Here is a 19,923-nt window from a genome sequence, read left to right as displayed (position 1 = left end):
TATATTAATTTTAGAATTAGCTTGTTAATTTCTCAGGTAGAAATTTCTACTGAAAGTTTTTTTTTAGCTTTTAATTTTGAATTAATTTTAATCTAACAGAAAGGAAAATACAGAGTCTCCATATATCCCTCAGCCACTTTCTCCTAATGTAATCGTAGTGCTATTATCAAAACCAGGAAATTAACATTCTTAGAATTATTATTAACTATAATAGTATAATAGGTATACTAGTAACTAAATAACTTATATGAATTTTATAGTCTTTTTTATCAGTATAAATTTTTTCCCCACTCAATCCTATTCCACATCACATTTAGTTATTTTTCCTTAGAGTGAGATTTTGATTGGAACTGCATTGGTCTATAAATCAGTTGAGGAGAATTAAGAAATTAACATTTTACCAATATTGAGTCTTCCAACCCGTGAATGCAGTAGATCTCTCTCTATTTAAATCTCCTTTGATTTCTTTCAACAGTATTTTGTAGTTTTCAGCTTATTGTATGTACATATCTTGTTAGATTTATAATATACCTCATTAATTTTTTGATGTTACTGTAAATTTTACTTTTTTAGAATAAAGATTTCTGGATGTTCATCTGCTAGTAATGGAAGTATTGTTGATTTTTGTAAATTGACCTTCTCCTACAACTTTACTCAACTTTTTTATTGCTTCTAGGGTGGTTGTAGATTTTTGAACTTTTTATTGTAATCAGCCATGTTGTCAATGAAGAAAGACAGTTTTTCTCTTTTTTTCTTGCCTTGTTGAACTGGCCGGGACTTCCAGTAGAATACTGAATAGCTGTCGAGAGAGGACATCCTTGTTTTATGATAAGTTTTGGGGGAAAGCATTCAATTTTTCACGATTAAACATGATGGGTTTTTTAATAAGTACTTTATTGTATTGAGGAAGATCTGTTCTATTCCTTGTTTACTAAAATTTTTAATCGTGAATGGATATTGGATTTTGTCAAGTGATTTTTTCTGTATCTGTTGAAATGATCATTTGGTTTTTCTTCTCCAGAAAAGGTGTAAAGTGAATTATACTGTTTTATTTTTGAATGTTGAACCAGAATCGCATTCCAAAAATAAAACCTACTTGGTCATACATACATTTTAGGTATTGGCTAGATTCATTTTGCCGCTATTTTGTAGATGATTTTTATGTCTGTGTTCATGAGGGATAATTGGCCTGAAATTTTCTTTTCTTGTCAAATATTTGTCTGGTTGTAGAATCAGAGTAATGTTATACTCATAGAATGAGGGGGGAATATTCCTTCCTCATGCAAAATGTTCTTGCCTCTTCTGTAGGCTGGAAAGTTTGTGTGGGATAGTATTATTTCTTTTTTTAAATGGTTGGTAGAATTCTCCAGTGAAGCCATCTTGGGCCTGGAATTTTCTTTATGGGAAGGTTTTTAAACTGCAAAGTTAGTATCTTTAGTGGATATCAAACTTCTCTGATTATCTGTTTCTTTTTGAATGCGGCTTATCAGATCATTTTTAAAAGAATGTGTCCGTATTCTAATTATCGAATTTATGAGCATAGTTTATAATATTCCTTTATCATCCTTTTAATGTGTAAAAATATTAATGTCCACATTTTACTCCTGATATTTTTACTTCTGTTTTTCTTGGTCATTCTGACTAGGGTTTTACAGTTTTATGGACCTTTTTGAAGCTCTAGCTTTTGGTTTTATATTTTGTTTGCTATCTATTTCATTAAGTTCTGTTCTTGTCTATTATTTTCTTCCTTTGTTTGCTTTGGGTTTAATTTATTGTTTTCCTGGTTTCTTAAAGTGGAAACATAGGCTATTGATTTGAGACATTTCTTTTCTAATACACTCTATTTCTGTACATCTCCCTCTAAATAATGCTTCGCTGCATTCCACAAATTTTATGTTATCTTTTCATTTTCAATTTATTTGAAGTATTTTATAATTTCCCTTGCTACTAATCTTTGTTCAGTGTATTTTTTTAAAAATGTATTTACAAACATTCTTAACATACAAACATTCCATACTTGGTGTGCAATCAGTGGCTCACAATATCATCACATAGTTGTATATTCACCACCATGATCATTTCTTAAAATGAGCTCATTGACTACTAGTATTTCCATCTAACCAATGTATTTTAACCTTTGTTCCCCCTATTTTTTTCTATACCCCTTACCACTCCCTTTCATTGATCACTAGTATTTCAGTCTACTCAATTTATTTTAACATAATCAATGTATTTTTTAGAGGTATGTTATTTACTATCCAGCTGTTTGGGGATTTTCCAAAAGATAATTTTTTTCATTGATTTCCAGCTCAATTTTATTATAGGTAGAGAGCCTACTTTGTATAATTTCAGTTTTTTTAAATTTGCTAAGGTTTATTTTATGGCCCAAAGTATGCTCTCTCTTGGTTGGGTCCATGTGCACTTGAGAAGTTCCGCTTGCTTGTTGCGTGGGGTATTGTACAATGCCAGTTAAATTAAGTCGGTTGAAAATAATGGCAACTTTTTATATTAAAATGTATTTTAAGGTATCTTTGAAGACAGAACTTTATGACCAAGTCCAGTTACTTGAACTTCAGAGAGCTCCCTGTTGTCTTTTTATACTCTAGTTTATTTTGCTGAACGCAGTGACCTCCTCAGTCTGCACCTGGTAACAGGAATATGTTCCTGCACATGCTGTCATCTCTGCCTTCTCTCCTCATTTACGTTGCTGAGTATTTTGTGCCTTGTGTTTCCCATGTGAGTGGGTGGCAGGGTTTGATGAGGCCTGGCTTGTTTGTTCTTTGGAGTCATATAAGTTGTTGCTTAGTAGTGTCATGGGCCATCTATTTGAAAATCTCTCAGCTCCGGTTTGACTGTGTGATGATGAAATAACCTGTAATTAGTCACTTCGTTCCGGCCTAGGTATTGTTGAATGAACAGAGTCCAAAGAAAGTATCTGTTGTACTGGGCTTTAGCTGGTAATTGACAAAAATAATGAACTGTAGACATCCAATATGAGAATCTCTCTTCATTATTTTCTATTGCATAATTGTTTGGCTAATTGAAAACTTGAAACTTTAGAGAAAAGTTGACTAGTTCATGGAAGTTATTTTAAGATGTTTGTTTTAGAGAATTTAGCTCTCTAATTGGTCAACATGATCTGAATTTTTGGCCATCAATTTGACTTTATTTTGTTTGCTGTTTTTCTTTTTCAGAAAATTCTTCCAGGAGGAAATACATCATTTGATGTTGTTTTTCTTGCAAGAGTAGTAGGAAATGTAGAAAATACTTTATTTATTAATACGTCTAATCATGGTGTATTTACTTACCAGGTAAGAACCAGAATAAAAATTTTTATTTTATAAAATGTAATATTTAGGTGGGCCATGTGGCACAGTGGCAGAGTTCTCACCTGCATGCCAGAGACACGGGTTCGATTGCCAGTGTCTGCCCACACACACCAAAAATGCAGTCATCATCTCAGACCTATCAGATGACAGCCTGGTAGAAACTTTCTTTAAAAAACTCAGGGGACAGTAGAAAATGTTAAAAATCTAGACTTAACTTTTTATAGGCACTACGGTGCCTGTGAACATCCCTATTCAAATCAAACTGTGAAAGCTACAGCTAAGGTGTTAAAATTGGTTTAACATCAACTTTTTAGATTTTTAAAAATTTTTACATTTTATGCAGATATGAAACATACTTGATAAGTATTTCAAAATTTAAATGTACTTGTAAATTTTTCTTTAATACTGTTTAAAATTTTGGAAAAATCAATTTTTATGTAAAATCATTGTTTAAGTTATTAAAGAAAGTTGATATTCGTAGGACTCATTGTAATCTTTTTGTATATCAGGCATCATTCTGTTTCATGAATTAAGGTTTTTTTTAACTAGGCTATCAATATTATTAAAAGAATATTTGCTTACATTTGTCTAGCACTAACTATACTAAGCACTTTAAGGGCATTTCATTCTCACCACTGCTGAAGCTTAGAAAGAAAGGTTAAATGACTGACCCTCATCACCCTGGTAGCAAGTCGCCAGCGTGGCCTCAGTCCCGCACCTTTGTAACTGCGCGGACCCTGCTCTTACCCCACGCAGGCCCACCCATGGAGCGCAGCTCTTCATAGTTTAACCTTTTTTTAAAAAAAATATTTCCCCACAAGTTTCTAGAAATCTTCATATTTTGAAAGTAAATGTCTAGAAAATATTCCATTTTATTCAGAAACTGTATCTTGTGCTTACTTGTGGTGACTATATCTTTTATGATTATTTAGTAGGCACTCAGTAAACTTTGATGTTTGAGTCAGTGTTTATGATGTGCTATACTTATGAGATTCATTTAACATACGCCTTTGAATAAATGAAAAGAAGAGAATAAGAATAAAGTCCTTTGCCTGGTAAAGGCCCCATAACTGACCCAAGTGGTAGTGGCCAGTCTGGACTACCTCAGGGGCTTGACCAAGTTCTCGGGTGAGCCCCCGCAGCCAGCCTTCTTCTTTATGTACTGCTTCACATCTTTCCTCAAGCCCCTCCTCAGTGTGTCTCGAGTGTGGCTGCCCCTCTTCTCCACTGCCGCTGTTCTCCAGGGCACTGTCGCCGCGCGTTGGATTACACATTAGCCGTCTAGCTGGCCCTCCATCCTTTCCGCAGTCTGTTATTCACGCTGTTCACTCTGCGAGTCCTGCAAGCATCAGCTTCCAAATCCATATCCAGTGAGGCTGTTTTGGGCGACCAGAGTCCCTGAAAAAAAGTGACCTTTTGTGAGCGTAAATCAGATCTAGTCAGTTTCCCCATGTAAAACCCTATCTCTTCCCATCACACTTACAGTAGAATTTGACCTCTGATCAAAGCCAGCAGGAGACTGAGGGTCTGACCACCATGTCTTTCCTCTCGTCCCTTTTAACCAGGCTCTGGTATCACTGCTGGCCTCAAACACGACTGCCCTCGCCTGCCTCATGCCCTTTGTCTGAGACCTTTCCCTTACTGAACACACCCCCAGTGCTGGCCTTTTCTCATCCTTCACATGACATCAGTGCACGTCACCTCCTCAAAGAAGACTGGCCACTCAGTCTATCTAAAATAGCATTCCCATCCTCACTCCAACCAGTTAATCCATATCACATCACACCTCTTATTTTTTTACATTTTTCTTGGTAGCTGGTCTGCCCCTACACATGTAGGTTCCATGAGTGCAGACCTATTACCCATCTGTGAGAGTGAATTCCTCACTACTATGTATGTTTGTGCCTGGCAGTACCATAAGCAGCACTCAGTAAACATTTGTCACTTAATACTGGCTCAGGCACTTGGGCTCCCTTAGAACCTTCCCTGTGAGGACAGGTCCCGTCTTCTGGAGCAGGAAAATCATCTTTTGATTCCGTGGTTTTTTCTTTTGTCTCTTCTATGACATCATAAAAGAATCATTTCAAATGCAGATGTATATGTAGTAAATCAAATATGTAGCCACATCAAGTATAGAGACTATATCTGTATTTTTTTCTTTTAAAGGCGATTAAGATTTTTTCCAACTAAATTAGATTCATCAGTCTCCCTACATCAATCAGTAATAACTATAAAGATGTTACTTGTAAAAACAACTCAAATTGCTTCTGTTCTCCTTTGAAACAGGTGTTTGGTGTTGGAGTTCCGAATCCATATCGTTTGAGGCCATTTCTCGGGGCCAGAGTCCCTGTAAATAGCAGCTTCTCGCCTATAATAAACATCCATAACCCTCACAGTGAGCCTTTACAGGTGAGTGCATGATAGTGATTGGGATTGGGCAGTTAACACATGAAGCCTCCGTTTGTTATAGTTTTCAAGGCTGTTTAAAATAAATGGGATTTTAAAGGCAATATATTATAAATGTAATAAAGAGGGGTAATTACTTTTGATATAGCTTACTACAGTCTGAATTTTGAACTTGTTTTTAAAAGTTTTTAAAATGAATGTGGCTTCTATGGTGTTGCAGGTTGGGGAACTCTCTAATTTAAGAAGAGTTTTCAAATGCACAGAACTGCCGCTTTTCTAGCCTAGAAGCTCCTTCTGGCCCAGCGTAAAACAGTTCTTATTTATTTCTAGTAATAATTTTTTGGTGATGGCAGCATGGATATTAAAATCCAATGAAAGGGGTAATACAGGATCATGATAAAAAGCAAATTTCTTCTTTTTTTTTTTTTTTTTAAATCCAACTCCTTATCTACTTAATCTTTTAGCAGTAATTGTTTTGAAATTTCAACTCCCTCTTCACCAGCAACTTGTCTCATCCACAGTGAGAGCGGCTGGGTGGTGTCCCTCCTGCAGACATTTGCTAAAATCCCCCATCCTGCGCTCTGTAGACATCCTCTACATGGCCTGTGCTGCCCCGTAGCTTCTGATTGTGTTGTCTGTTGAAAGGAGATCTGGGTGCTGCCCAGGAAAGTCTAGAATGTCACTCGGGGCCTCCAGAGTTATCTAAGACCAATAGTGCAGGGCTTATGGTAGCTTAGAAATGACTGGTGCAAGAAAAACACTGTATTTTGTGGCAAGCTGCAGAACTCTGACAACCAGAATTGTTTTTGTTACCTCAGAACCCCCTGGTAGAACTGTTCATTAGCAGTGAGCAAAGGGGAAATGAAGAAGAACATGGGGAAATTTTCAGAGCCAGAATTGTGAAAAACTGAGGAATTATTTGTTAAGGTAGAAATAAAGAGGTTTCTGACCAAACACTTAACTGACATTAGGAGAACATAGTTACTAATAAAAATATTCTGTCCCAGTTTTAATTTCTTTAGCTAGATATCTTCATCACAGAAGTGGAAAATGCTCTTTTCCAGCTATTATAGTGAAAAGGAATACATAAAATTTTCCTCTGTGTTGCCCCTTTTCTTCCATCACATTTGCTATTCTGTATCCTTTTGCTACTTTAGATACTACATATTTTCTCTACTCTGGCTAACTTTTATTATAAATGTATACAGAAACTTTGCATAATCTTTCTGCTTTCTTCCCTCAACTATTTTCAAAGAAATACAAAAATTTCCCTTTCTACCAGACTCTGCTGCATACATGTGTTGCCACACACTGCTATAGTGGCATAGTCAGAACCCCCCGAGGGCAGCTGTTTGTGTGCACAACCAGAGCCTGGGGACCCTGCCTCCTGTGTGAAATGGTGGAGGGTGCAGGACTCTGCAAATGTTGGTCAATCTACAGTTGTTGAAATAGCCCTACAAATGTACGTTTTTACTCCTCAGCTATTAAGCTTTCATCCAGAACAAACTTATCTCTGAATTCAATACTGATTTTCTGCTTTTGTTCTTCTAGTCTTTTTCCAATTATAACATTTTTATTCAAGAGTATTTACCCACAATGGATTTTTCACCAGCACTCAGTAGAACAAATGGAAAACCTCAGATGCCCTCTTAGAACTGATGTAGATTCTTTATCTTAAAGGCACAATTAACCTGAATGTCCTACAGTATTATACTGTTGTTAGTCTTTTTTTTTTGCATGAGCAGGCATGGGGAATTGAACCCGGGTCTCCGGCATGGCAGGTGAGAACGCTGCCTGCTGAGCCACTATGGCCTGCCCAGTCTTTTTTTAATTTAAGTAAATATTATAAAGCAAAAAAACCCCAACTCATTTGTACATTTACAACACAAAAGCATGAGTGTGGTCTCATTGAGAAAACTGTTAACAATACAGACATACATGAAGCAAAAGTCTGTTTGAACTTCCTTGCAATCTAGTGCTGTCCAATAGAACTTTCTGTGACGATGGAAAGTTCAGAATCTGCTGTGTACAGTGCAGTCCCCACTACTACATGTGGCCAGTGAGCACTTGAAGTGTGGCAAGGGTGACTGAGGAGCTGAACTTTTAATTTTATTATATTTCAATTAATATAAATTTAAATAACCAGAGGTAGCTGTGAATATTACATTGGATAGTACAACTCCAATCCCAAACCTGTTGGGATGCCACTTTTATCTTCTTGGTGTGTGTCACTTCAGATTTGTTTTTGTTCATTTGCATGTATAGATGTGCCACAGGAAATACACATTTTGTCTTGTGAGGATATTATTTTTTACATAAATAATATTCTGTATACCTTATGGTTTGGCTTCCTTATTTTTTTCTAGAGCATTTTAAGTTAGGACAAATAGCACTGGACAGAAAATCAGGAACATGTCCTACTCCTAGTTTTAATGTAATCTCTCCTTTGATTTTATAACTTATCCTTTTTTTTGTACCCATTTTCTTCCTTATCAGTAGACTACCTTTTAATTTTTTTGTTTCCAAGCATTGCCATACTTGCTTCCTTAATATCTTGAAAGATTAAATGAAACAATATGTGATACCATGATTTGGAAGAGCAGGAGATAGATCAGAAGGCAAGTAACAGTACTCAAAGAAAGTTAGAGTATCAACCTTTGCTAAATGTGTTACTTTAATGACAACGCACAGACCAAAACAAAACCCTCTAAACTTATATTAAAGTATGGCCATTTATCCTGTCTTGTCCTTTTTAATTGCTCCTGGAGGACTCTTGACACAAAACAAGTGAAGGTTTTCCATCCATCCTCTTACTTCCCTCTAAATTTGCACTTACTATATTATTTCCTTTTAAGAACCAGGATTACCTGCCTTTAAAAGAAAGTCTACTCTGACGTATGACCTATTTTATTCCTAGGTGTCTACCAAGAGAAATGAAAGCAGATGTTCAAACAAAGACTTGTATGCAGTGTTTAGAGCAGCTTTATTTGTAATAGCCCAAAATTAGAAACAACCCAAATGTCCTTCGATAGGTGAATGGATGAAAATTGTGGTGTATCCTTAAAATAGAAAACAAACAAATTATTGACGCATATAATGACACGAATGGATCTCAAGATAATTATGCCTTGAAAGAAGCCCTACAAAAAGAGTATATAATGCCTGATTCCATTTATATAAAACTCTAGAAAATACTAAAATGTATTGGTAGAGAACAGGTCCCGTGCTTGCCTGGGGACGACAGTAGGTGGAGAAGGACAAATAGCACTGGACTTCTATGATGAATCCCAAAGAGGCATGAGGAAGCTTTAGAATGTAATGGATATATCATTATCTTAATTGTGGTGATGGTTTCATACCCATATGTCAAAAAAAATCAGGTTGTATCCTTTAAATATATATAGTTCATTGAATACCAATTATACCTCAGTAAAACTGTTAAACATCTAAGGTATAAGGGGTGGGCCATGGTGGCTTAGCAGGCAGAATTCTCACCTGCCATGCCAGAGACCCGGGTTCAATTCCCGGTGCCTGCCCAGGCAAAAATAAATAAATAAATAAATTTATCTAAAGTGTAAGAAGGAACAAACCCCACAGGTATTAGCAGTTCTGTGATTTTGCCACCAGTAGAAACCAGATATTTTCATACTGCATTGTTGTTTTTGCATATGTTTCAGAATTGTATTTATATTCATTACTATTTCATAATTACTCTGAGTTATTAGGTCTGCTGCTAGATCTTGTTATAACTATGTGAATAAAGAAACACTTGTATTACTATAAGTAATAAAAATTTGTATTTCTGATGTTTGATAATTACCCTAAATTATTTCATTTGAATAAAAGAAGAAGAAAGCTTTTGATGGATTTTCTAAAATCCAATCCCTGAAACCATTACAACTGTTTCTAAGTTTAATATTTGAAAGTTACCTTATTTTAATTAAAAATATCACCACTGTTTACACATGTGGGGCACTGAATCTAATGATATGGCATGATAATTATCCTTTATTTATATCTGTGAACATTTTAAATTTTTTCTGATGACTAAGTGTCAAGCTAGTGTAACAGCAGCTCGCTTGCACTGAGGCTGTGGTTTTGAACTTAGTTCTCAGGTCCTCTCTTGTCTCAGGTTGTAGAAATGTACTCTAGTGGGGGAGATCTTCACCTGGAGCTCCCGACGGGTCAACAGGGAGGCACCCGGAAGCTGTGGGTGAGTGGCGGCCGTCTCCTGTCCTGTGCGGGCATGCGACACGAACTGTGTTCCTAAATACGCCAGAAAACACTTACCACCTTACCTCCTTCAGTGAACTGTTTCTTCATGTGAAATGTGTATCAAATATTTTTTGAAAATTGCGTGAGAGAGTGAGAGAAGTATATAAGGAGTAATTTTTGGAAAGGATAGTAAATAAAATTGGCAGGGGGCGGGCCACGATGGCTCAGCAGGCAGGAATGCTTGCCTGCGATGCCAGAGGACCTGGGTTCGATTTCTGGTGCCTGCCCATGTTAAAAAAAAAAAAAAAAAAATTGGCAGGAACTTTAACCCACCCTATAGAAAGGGAGAGATTCCAGCTGTTCTTTTCAAAATTATATTGGTGGATCTGCCTCTGAAACCAGTCATATATAATTTACTTTACACTAAGATTAACAATGACAACAAAAAACCGTAGAAAGGATCTGCCATAATTTTGAAAGTAGAGACTGAATATTCACTCAGATTCACACTGTCACTAGAGAAGATGGCATTTATGGAGGAAACCTAATCGGCACCTGTGGTGACTCAGAAAATTTTAAATTCTTAGGTATTTGTATTACAGAGAAACCTCCACCTGTAACACTGTTGGATATTGAGGAAGGTTTGTCAGTGATTTCCTGCCATTGGGGAGGTTTTGCGTGTGTCCTACTGCCTGCCAGGCTTTCCTCAAGGGGGAGGACAGCTGTAAATGAGGCTCTTGACCCCAGGTCATCAAATCGCTGTTCATGCATCAGTGGGGAAAAAGAAACGCAGACTTTCTTCTGGGAATAAGTGAAGGGTTAAATGTCTCTTTAGTAATTACCCTGTTACACACAACCCCTCGATTCTGTCTTCTGCCCAGTCTCAACTAGGAAAGTGTTGGGATGTAACCTTTCTTTTTTTTTTAGATGTTGGTTCAGTTTGGTTAATTCCCAAGATGTAGAATAGTTCTGACTAGTTAAACACTGATGGAGCAAGAGTGGTGTAATTGTATTCCCAGTAGATAGAAAAAGATCTAGCAATTTTCATTCCTACAAACCTAGAGTGAGGCAGAAAAATCAGTTGCCCTTTGGCCTTACTTCCAGCCCATTTTGGTTTCCACGAGGGAACCCCAGAGTCCAAGTCAGCTCCCTAGATATGGGGGAAAAGGTGATCCACCTCGACAAGTCCTGGGGGGGTCCGTCACCTGGTTCCTACTTGGAGACCAAAAAGTTAAAAGCATATAATGAAGACCAGTAAACTTACAGAACACAGGGATTTCCTGAAGTGCGCCAGAGAGGCATGTGCTGCAGACGTTCTGATGGATCCAAGGAAGCCAATTTCTTCTAAAATCCAGGAAAGAATTACACCTGAGGAAAACATTTGAATGAGTCTTCTTTCTAGTTTACATATGAGTGTTCTCTCATTTCAGGCCTGAAAATGTATGCCCTGCTGACATGCAGAGAGCAGTACGATTGGCTATGGCTTCACTTGGGAAGGAAACATTGTTTTGTTTTGTTAGGATTTAAATGAAAAGGGAGGGGAGTCTAAGCCCTCTTAGTTATCATTTAAAGAAATTCCCATGCACTACTGGAAAGCATTTCCCTCTGACCATGAGGTTACAGAATTTCAGGACTGAATTTTAAAACCAGTATATTAGCAAATAGCTGATTTTATAGATGAGTTCTGCCTTTTAAGGATGATTTTGCAACTAAAATTTGTTTTCTTTGCTTTGCTTACTTTATAAATTATATTTCATCGATTCTAAGTTATACATATTTTCACTCCAAATATAGTGCATGTTATAGTTGGTGGAATGTATCTATTTAATTGACAATGTATAATTTTTTGTCTTAGTGGGTCCATAAAATAATGCCTTTCAGTTCATAAATTCAATAAAATACGATGGTTTTGCAACATTACAAAGACTGTGTTTATTGTCAGGAAATTCCACCTTATGAAACCAAGGGAGTGATGAGAGCCAGTTTTTCATCTAGAGAAGCAGATAATCACACAGCCTTCATAAGAATAAAGACCAATGCTTCAGATAGCACAGAGTTTATCATCCTTCCTGTTGAGGTTGAAGTTACAACAGGTCAGTGGAAAACTGAAATAATTGCATTTTTTTTTCCAGTACATCTTACTTTGGCAAAGCAAACTGTAATTGTTTACTTCTCTTTTTTCTAAGCTCCTGGAATTTACTCCTCAACTGAAATGTTAGATTTTGGTACACTACGAACACAAGGTAAAAAAAACAGAGAGAGAGAAAGAGCGAACGACTTTTAGATTTTTTTTAAAAAGAAAATCCTTGTACTCAGTATTAAATGGCTCTATTTTAGCTGCTTTATAATTCAGCTTTAAAAGTTATTTGTTTACATGATTCTGTAGAAATTTACTTTTGGGAGCTTAGCCTTGACACGTTCTTACCCCGTTTCTCTGAGATTATTGCTTCCCACATAGGAAAACATTGTTGTTGGGATATTAAGGCTGAAGTCGCTTCTAAGGTTCTCAGTCCATTTTCTCAGTTCTTTAGAACCCTTTCTGTAAAATAAAAGTAAATCGAAAGATTTGCTTATAGTTGTTTGCACAGATATGGAAAAGTCAGTTGCATTATGATGATACAAATGTTAAGAATTTGTCCCAGATGTTCAAAAAGAGAATTCAGCAAACTTTTAAATTGAAAACAGCCAAGTAGAGGTTTAAGGAAAAAGTAAGAATGTCTGTAATTTGGGGTTTATATGATAGCCATAGGGAATTAAAATTTGGTTATTTAGGATTGAGAACTGTATTTTTAAGGTTAGATTTGGTTTTAATAAAACAAGTTCACATTGTGCATTATTACTCTGCTTCATTATGCTTTGCTGAAAAACTAAAATATTAGTAATAATGTCTTTTTACTAAAAAAATTTGGAATTTTGTGGGGAGGGTTTTTGGTTGTTGGTTTAGGAGGGAACATTTCTTATACCATGTCCATATGTATATGGACTAATGTTTCTTTTTATTAAGGTGTTGGTAATTCTATTTCACATTCTAAAATAGATTCAGTATGATAGCTAATAATATTTCTTGCTATAATAACTTGCTATAAGGCCCGTCTTTTTAAGAAATATTTCTTTTCCTCAATTTTGACAGATCTGCCCAAAGTTTTAAATCTTCATTTATTAAATTCAGGAACCAAAGATGTACCAATAACAGTAAGTTTTTACCTATTTTTTCCTAATTTTATGTATGTCTTTGATTTTGACTTATGGCGAAGTTATAAAAATAAAACCCTTGCACTAAAGGAACTCCATCAGTGGTGGCCTGGTGATGCTTTGACTCAGTGTGAGCCTTGAGGGACCTGTTCTGCCTCTAACCGCCCCCGATCTTAAGGCCGAGGCGAAAGGAGACCACCGCCGCCGCCCCAAGATCACGAGAGTCCGGTGCAGGCAGAATCCGAACATAGCCGTGGTTACACATGCGCAGTTGAGATTTTACCAGTCAGTGCCAGCATAGACCTTAGGATTGCTGCCCTTTGTTAATACTTTTCATTCTTATCTTTGGCCCAGAATTAGGATTCTTTCTGTTCATGTTGTACTCATTTACAGTATGAGGATTTCCTCTACTGTAGGGTGTAGTTGCTTCAGGTTTGTGTAGGTTGCTTTGTCTGCTCCTCACCGTCTTTGTACTTCTTGACACTGGGTTCAGTGGAGCCCAGCGGCTGTGTGTACGCCCTTCCCCCTCTGCCCCATCTTTCCGGCAGTGTTCCCAAGACTCCTGTGGCCATGGGCGGCACCACTCTTGCCCATAGGGCAGGCGCTGACTGCTGCCGGCTCATCCTGGCACTGCCTCTGTTTGAGATTACAGGGCATTGCTACTTTCTGTGCACTCTGCATGCTGTCGGTTAATGGTTCCTGGAGTCTGTGGGACACCATTGCACATAGCAGGGCCAGCTGGGGCTTCCTTGCCTGCTGCACAGACTTCAGGCACGCAGTCACTACTGAAGGGCAGAGTTTCAGGACTTGATGGGTGGTACCTTTACTTAGCCCAGCAGACTGGCTGAAGTTTTTATATGTAACAGATAGACTCAGATGTCTTTTTGGATAAACATTTTATAGTAAAATGAAATTCACAATCCTAAGAATATGAATGGTGAAAAATACAGTATTCATTTCATGTTCCTCCTTTTCACTTTTATTAACTTACATTGTAAGTGAGCATTTCTTATTCTTATTCTAGGCCAGGCACTGTGCTACTGTTTTTGTGCATCTCACAACCCAGAAACTGAGACAAAGCTTTTCTTATGTAAATATAAAACCCCCAAAGTTACATGAAAGCATATGAAGCATGGACCAGTTTTTGTGATGTCATTTTAATTTCATAGGGCCAATATTTGTTTATAATTTATCTATATATGTGTCTTTGTGTCTCCAACTTTATCTGCCTATTACCTGCCTGCGTTTTGGTAGTGTGTCCGATTTCCTCATCCATTGTGTGCCCATGCCCTCACTGAGTAGGTATGTAATGAGTGCCAGTTGTATGCCAGCCCCCATGCCAAATGCTGCGACTGCAGCGGTGACCATACCACCAAGGCCCCATGCCCAGGGAGCTCCTGGTCCAGCCAGGGAGTCAGGCCACAAACAAGGGTCCAATATAATTGTGGCTTGAGGCTCATTCTGTGAGAGAACGAAATAGAAGAGTGTGGTTTAGATGCAAGGTCTCTGAGAAGCTGGCATCTGAGGTGATTCCTGAAGGGGAAAGATAGCACCCACAGGAAGAGCTGGGGAGGGGAGGGCTAGGTGCCCCAGTAGGAGGTGGGGGGAGAAGAAAAGGTGTAGTAGGCGCAGCCAGCAGGGCTTCTGGGGTACTTTTAGAGAATTTTAAGCAAAGGGATGACATTGTCTGACTTCGGTGTCCTAGACAGTCATTGTCACTGCTGTGCAGAGTTCACTGTGAGGGGCGAGGCAGCAGACAGGGGGCCAGTTAGGAGGTTCTCCACCAAAGTGTGAGCCATCTACCATGGAAACTGAGTTTCAAGAGACCATCCTAATTTTTTTCCTGTTCCAGTATTTTCTGCATAATGTGCCAGACTTAGAGACTGATGTATTTTCAGAAGAATACCTCACTGCACAAATATATAGAATTTCTAGAATGAGTGAAGCAATGCTAAATACTGGAGGGTTAAAAAAAAAAAGGCCCTGACTTCAGGGAATCCAATCTGTAGGTCTTTCTAAACAACAGCCAGCAACTCCAAATATAAGTTCCTTACCCTGATGGTCTGTGATGCACCTTCAAGAAAAACAGCTTCCTCAGCATTTACAAGACAGTAAATGATGCTGTATAAACATGAGATAAGGTTACCTGAGATGGCCTAAAAGGAACATTTACATGACATTTCCTTGCTAATTGATGAACAAGATTTACACACTTGTCACAGATGTATTTAATAACTTTACCACTATCAACTTGATGCACATTTTAATGAATTTGTGTACAAATTGTACAAAATACCACTGTTATATACCAAAAGTTTATTTTCCTTGTTTGCTCAAATGGCCGTAAGTAGTTTGGGAATGCCCTGGAACCCCGAGTCTCACTTGCGAGTGACTGAGGCATCGGTTGAGTCTGAAAGCCATGAGAAAATGCTGAAACTATATTTAGCATGTGTGCAAGTCCCTTTCCTGGGACTTTTGCCATATTTTTTCTACTTATCTTTGACACACAGTTAGTGATTGATATTAAAACAGGTTGTTAGTATATATATACTTTGTCCAAGTCAATAATTGTGCATTATTTTTTATTTTAAAACCACTAAATGAGACAAATATTTAAGTGTTTTGGTTTGGCCTTTTGCATTGTGCTGCATTTTGCTTTTGTTTCTTGGGGGAAAAAAGATTTAATTGATTTAGGTATGATTTTTTTTTTTAAACTGATGAATAAACAATTCAGACTACTTGTATAAAACATGAATCATTATATGAATATTTGTTTACTATTAGTGCAACATCAACTTGTAATCTAATACTGATTATAAAATATTCCTCTTGTAAGAAAAAATCTTAATTCCAGTAGTGAGAAAATGAGAGGAACTTTTTTCTCTTCAGCTCTTCTAAGCTCGCACTGCTCTCAGGGGTGGTGGTTAACAACTTTAGCTGCTCAGCTGTTTGAGGCGTGGTGGTGTGCAGGCTGGCAGCACTCAAGAAGTGCTTGTGTTGTGGCTGGTAAGCTACCTCTTGGAATCTTGAAACATGTTTGACATGGTCACATTTCTGTTGTTGCTGGATCATGTTCACTAGAGCAAGTCTTAGGAATAACCAGTAAAGACCTTTGCAAACTATAAAACTTTATAAGATAATCTCTGTCACAAATTTTGACCTCAGAATAAGAGTAATTTTTAAAAAAAATTTTATTAATAAAATCGATCAACATACAATGCCATTCTTACTATATGAACATTCTATACTTGGTGTGCAGTCGATGGCTCACAGTATCATCATCACGTAGTTGTATATTCATCACCATGATCATTTCTCAGAACATTTACATCACTCCAGAAAAAGAAATAAAAAGAAAAAAAAAAAAAAACTCATACATACTATCCCCCTTTCCCCCCTGCCTCTCATTGTCCACTAATATCTTCCTCTAAGGAGTGAGTAGTTTTAAGAAGAAGCAAAATTAATAGAATCACAAAATTTTGGAGATGATGGAGTCTTAGAAAATATCTAGCACAGGTGGGAAGGAGGCCCACAGTAGATGGACAGCTCGCCGGGGCTCACATTTCTAGTTAGATAGTTAACACCTTTGTTGCATAAGCTGATTGCAGTTGGTTTGTCGCCTGTATTTCTGAAACACCTTCCCATTCTTTGAAATAAGGTAATATTACTATGGGGATGTTCTAGTTTGCTAGCTGCCGGAATAGGCAACACACTGGAGATGGATTGGCTTTTAATAAAAGGGGATTTATTTAGTTAACATATAGTTCTTCAGAGCAAAGGCAGCTAACTTTCAATTGAGGTTCTTTCTTACGTGGAAAGGCACAGGGCAATCTCTGCTGGCCTTCTCTCCAGGCCTTTGGGTTCCAGCAACTTTCCCCAGGGTGATTTCTGTCTGTGTCTCCAAAGGCCTGGGCTGAGCTGCGAGTGCTGAGATGAGGTATGCTGAGCTGCTTGGGCTGTACTACGTTGACCTCTCTCATTTAAGCACCAGCCAGTTAAATCAAACATCGTTCATTGCAGCAGGCACGCCTCCTAGCCAACTGCAGATGTGATGAGCAACAGATGAGGTTCATGTACCATTGGCTCATGTCCACAGCAACAGAACTAGGTGCCTTCACCTAGCCAAGTTGACAACTGAATCTGTTTGCCACAGGGGATGTAGTATAATGAAACTTTAATTTGGTCCTTATAGTCCAAACTGCTTTTATTGTTTTTAAAAAAATGCACAGATACCCTTCAAGGAATGGAGAGCTCTGAATTTTAAGTGGTTGTTAATAACAGCTTGTTCATAAGTGAATATGTTAATAAATCCTTCAGCTGTCAGTCCCAGTGAGAGCTTCAAGAACAAATTGAGACATTCTCAAAAAGAAGAGAAAAGAGGTAAAGGAGACTGCTGGGAGGACATGAGCTGAGAGCTCAGACTCCTCAGATTTCCAGCACACAAAACTGCAGAACCGTCATCCAAGGCCCTGAAAAACCAACTTTGTTCCCTGTTGTGAAAGACACAAAGCAAAAGAAGACAGTTTTCTTTTTTTGTTCTCTTCTCAGGTGCTTCTTTTGCTTCAAGGAATTGCCCTTTGATGTGTAGTCTGGGCACATTTCTCTTTTATAAAATGAGCAAAAGAGTGGGAAGGGGGCAAGGAGAAAGAACCCAGGGACTTGCTGAAATCCTAAGAATGAAGCAGGTCCCTCTGTGCCCCTGTTAGCTGGCGTGCCTGGTGGCTGTTAGAGAAAAGAACAGTGTTGACAAGTTCACGTCAACCCTGGAAATTCAACAGAAACCCCAGGAGGGTTTTTGAGACCAATGTAAGATCCAGAGTGAATTATAAAGGAATAAGTTTTATTACAATTTGTGTATAATAACACAATTTTTTTTAATACATGTTTTGCAGTAGAATGCCAGGTGAAGGGCACTGGACTGGATCAGGAAACCAGACTTTCAGTGCTACCCCTTACTGTCTGGCTATTAATACATCACTAGATTCTCTTCCTCATCTTAACAGTGAGGGGTATTAGGGATCTTTTAAGTTCCTTCACCTTAAAAATGCTTTGGGTTGGTGAGCATCTTTAATAAGAACCAACTGTGACTTGAAATGTATGATTTTTTAAGCTTGCTGCAGAAGTACAAGCTTTTACGGCATTTGTTGTTTTAGGTTTAGTTGTTTGAATAGAAAGATCTGTTTTTCTATGTTCTGAGCATTCTGACCTCTTCCAAGTTGAACATCCCTCCTCTCTGCTCACTGTTCAGCCCCTCCACTCGTAGTGCAGGCCCTGGGCGGCAGTCTGCTGGACCACTCAGCCAGGCCTTAGAGAAGCCAGAGAAGGTACCGCCCAGGGGAGGGCGCACCAGTGCCAGGGGCAGGTGCCTCTTCAGCTTCACCTAGGCGAGGCGCTGCATCTAGTAGTATGAATTTCTTTAAGACAGACCTTATCGCAATTTTTTTGTCACCATCTCTAATATTTTTAATGTTTTATGTACTCATACTCAATGTGCTAGCTTGTCTTTAGACTCTTAAACTCACGAATCTGTCATATATTTTTGTTTACTTTGATAATCATTTTATTTCATAAAGATTTTCTAGTGAAATTAATTTGGTATTTTGCCAGTTTGGCTTATCCCATTTAAAGGGATCACACAAGTTAAACTTTTCAAATTTTGATTCTACTTTACTTTCCCAGGATACTTTCCAGTATAATGCAACTGAACCCTTAGACTAAAATAATACTACATATATTTTTCTCTCTGCAGAGTGTTCGACCTACACCACAAAATGACGCTATAACAGTGCACTTTAAACCAATTACATTAAAAGCCTCGGAAAGTAAATACACTAAGGTTGCAAGTATTAGTTTTGATGGTAAGTCTGCATCTTTATCTTTCTCCCATGGAGTGGTGTTTTTCTGATAACCTAGAAAGTACCTTTGTTGACATCTTTTTATCAGATTTTATATTACAGCCTAGGTTTATCTTTTCCATAATCATTAGGAACTTTTTTATTGATTCATGAAAGAAAATACTATATTCATAGTATTTTCATAAAGTTAAATTGTTATTAGCAATAGAACACATTAGCAAATATATTAAGATTGGAATTACGTTTCTGTAATCTGGACTAACCCTTTCACGTATATATCTATTATACTTTACCTTAATTATAAAGGCATTACTTTTAGTAATTCAGTAATAACGCATTTGAATTTCAGAAGCATGTTTGAATTTGAGAGCAGAAATCAAATAATCTTTGTAACATTTGCACATACTGGCTCTTAATAAGTAAGGCAGAAATTCCTCCTTAGGCTAAATTAATGTCCGTTATGATAGAATTGTCAAGTTAGCTAACTGCTCTTTCAAACATGTTATATGACATTACATTATACGTTGCATTGTATAGTCTATATTATTTTAATTGCATATTTTGTTTTTTGAACTTTTAACATGCCCTAGATTTTGAATAAAATATATTTACATAGTGTGTTTTATTCATTTTTTCCCACTTTAATATAACATTTATTGAATTTGCTATCAAAAAACATTTTGGAAGAGTGGCTTAATGGCTATTTAACTATATGTGTAGTTAAATTTAGTAAGAATGAAACTCTAAACAGGACTTTCCTCACAGAGAGCCATTTAAGTGAAGACCCCTAGTACATAGACTCTGAAATGTGTTTTTTGAAGAAATTATGTGGAATTAAACCCAAAGACAAAGGGAAAGCATACTTTCAAGCCAATGCTGTTTTTTATTAGTGATTTTGTTTTGATTATGGGAAATCCCCCACTGTC

At 37.4% G+C, this 19,923-nt stretch overlaps 1 protein-coding gene across 3 annotated transcripts in view; it reads left to right on the top strand.

The window, feature by feature from the left end:
• The window catches only part of TMEM131 (transmembrane protein 131), a 249,430-nt gene that overhangs the window by 170,127 nt on the left and 59,380 nt on the right, over window positions 1-19,923 (top strand). For all 3 annotated transcript variants that reach the window (XM_077133816.1, XM_077133818.1, XM_077133817.1), the window contains exons 6-12: window positions 3,195-3,311; window positions 5,616-5,738; window positions 9,868-9,948; window positions 11,893-12,043; window positions 12,137-12,193; window positions 13,081-13,142; window positions 18,892-19,000. In XM_077133816.1, the coding sequence (XP_076989931.1) occupies window positions 3,195-3,311; window positions 5,616-5,738; window positions 9,868-9,948; window positions 11,893-12,043; window positions 12,137-12,193; window positions 13,081-13,142; window positions 18,892-19,000 (700 nt within the window). The remainder of the gene's footprint in view (window positions 1-3,194; window positions 3,312-5,615; window positions 5,739-9,867; window positions 9,949-11,892; window positions 12,044-12,136; window positions 12,194-13,080; window positions 13,143-18,891; window positions 19,001-19,923) is intronic.

The sequence above is a fragment of the Tamandua tetradactyla genome, chromosome 17 (assembly GCF_023851605.1).
Source record: "Tamandua tetradactyla isolate mTamTet1 chromosome 17, mTamTet1.pri, whole genome shotgun sequence".
Lineage (NCBI taxonomy): Eukaryota > Metazoa > Chordata > Mammalia > Pilosa > Myrmecophagidae > Tamandua > Tamandua tetradactyla.
Note: the sequence above shows the minus strand (reverse complement) of the source record. Positions and strands in the feature narration are given on the sequence as shown.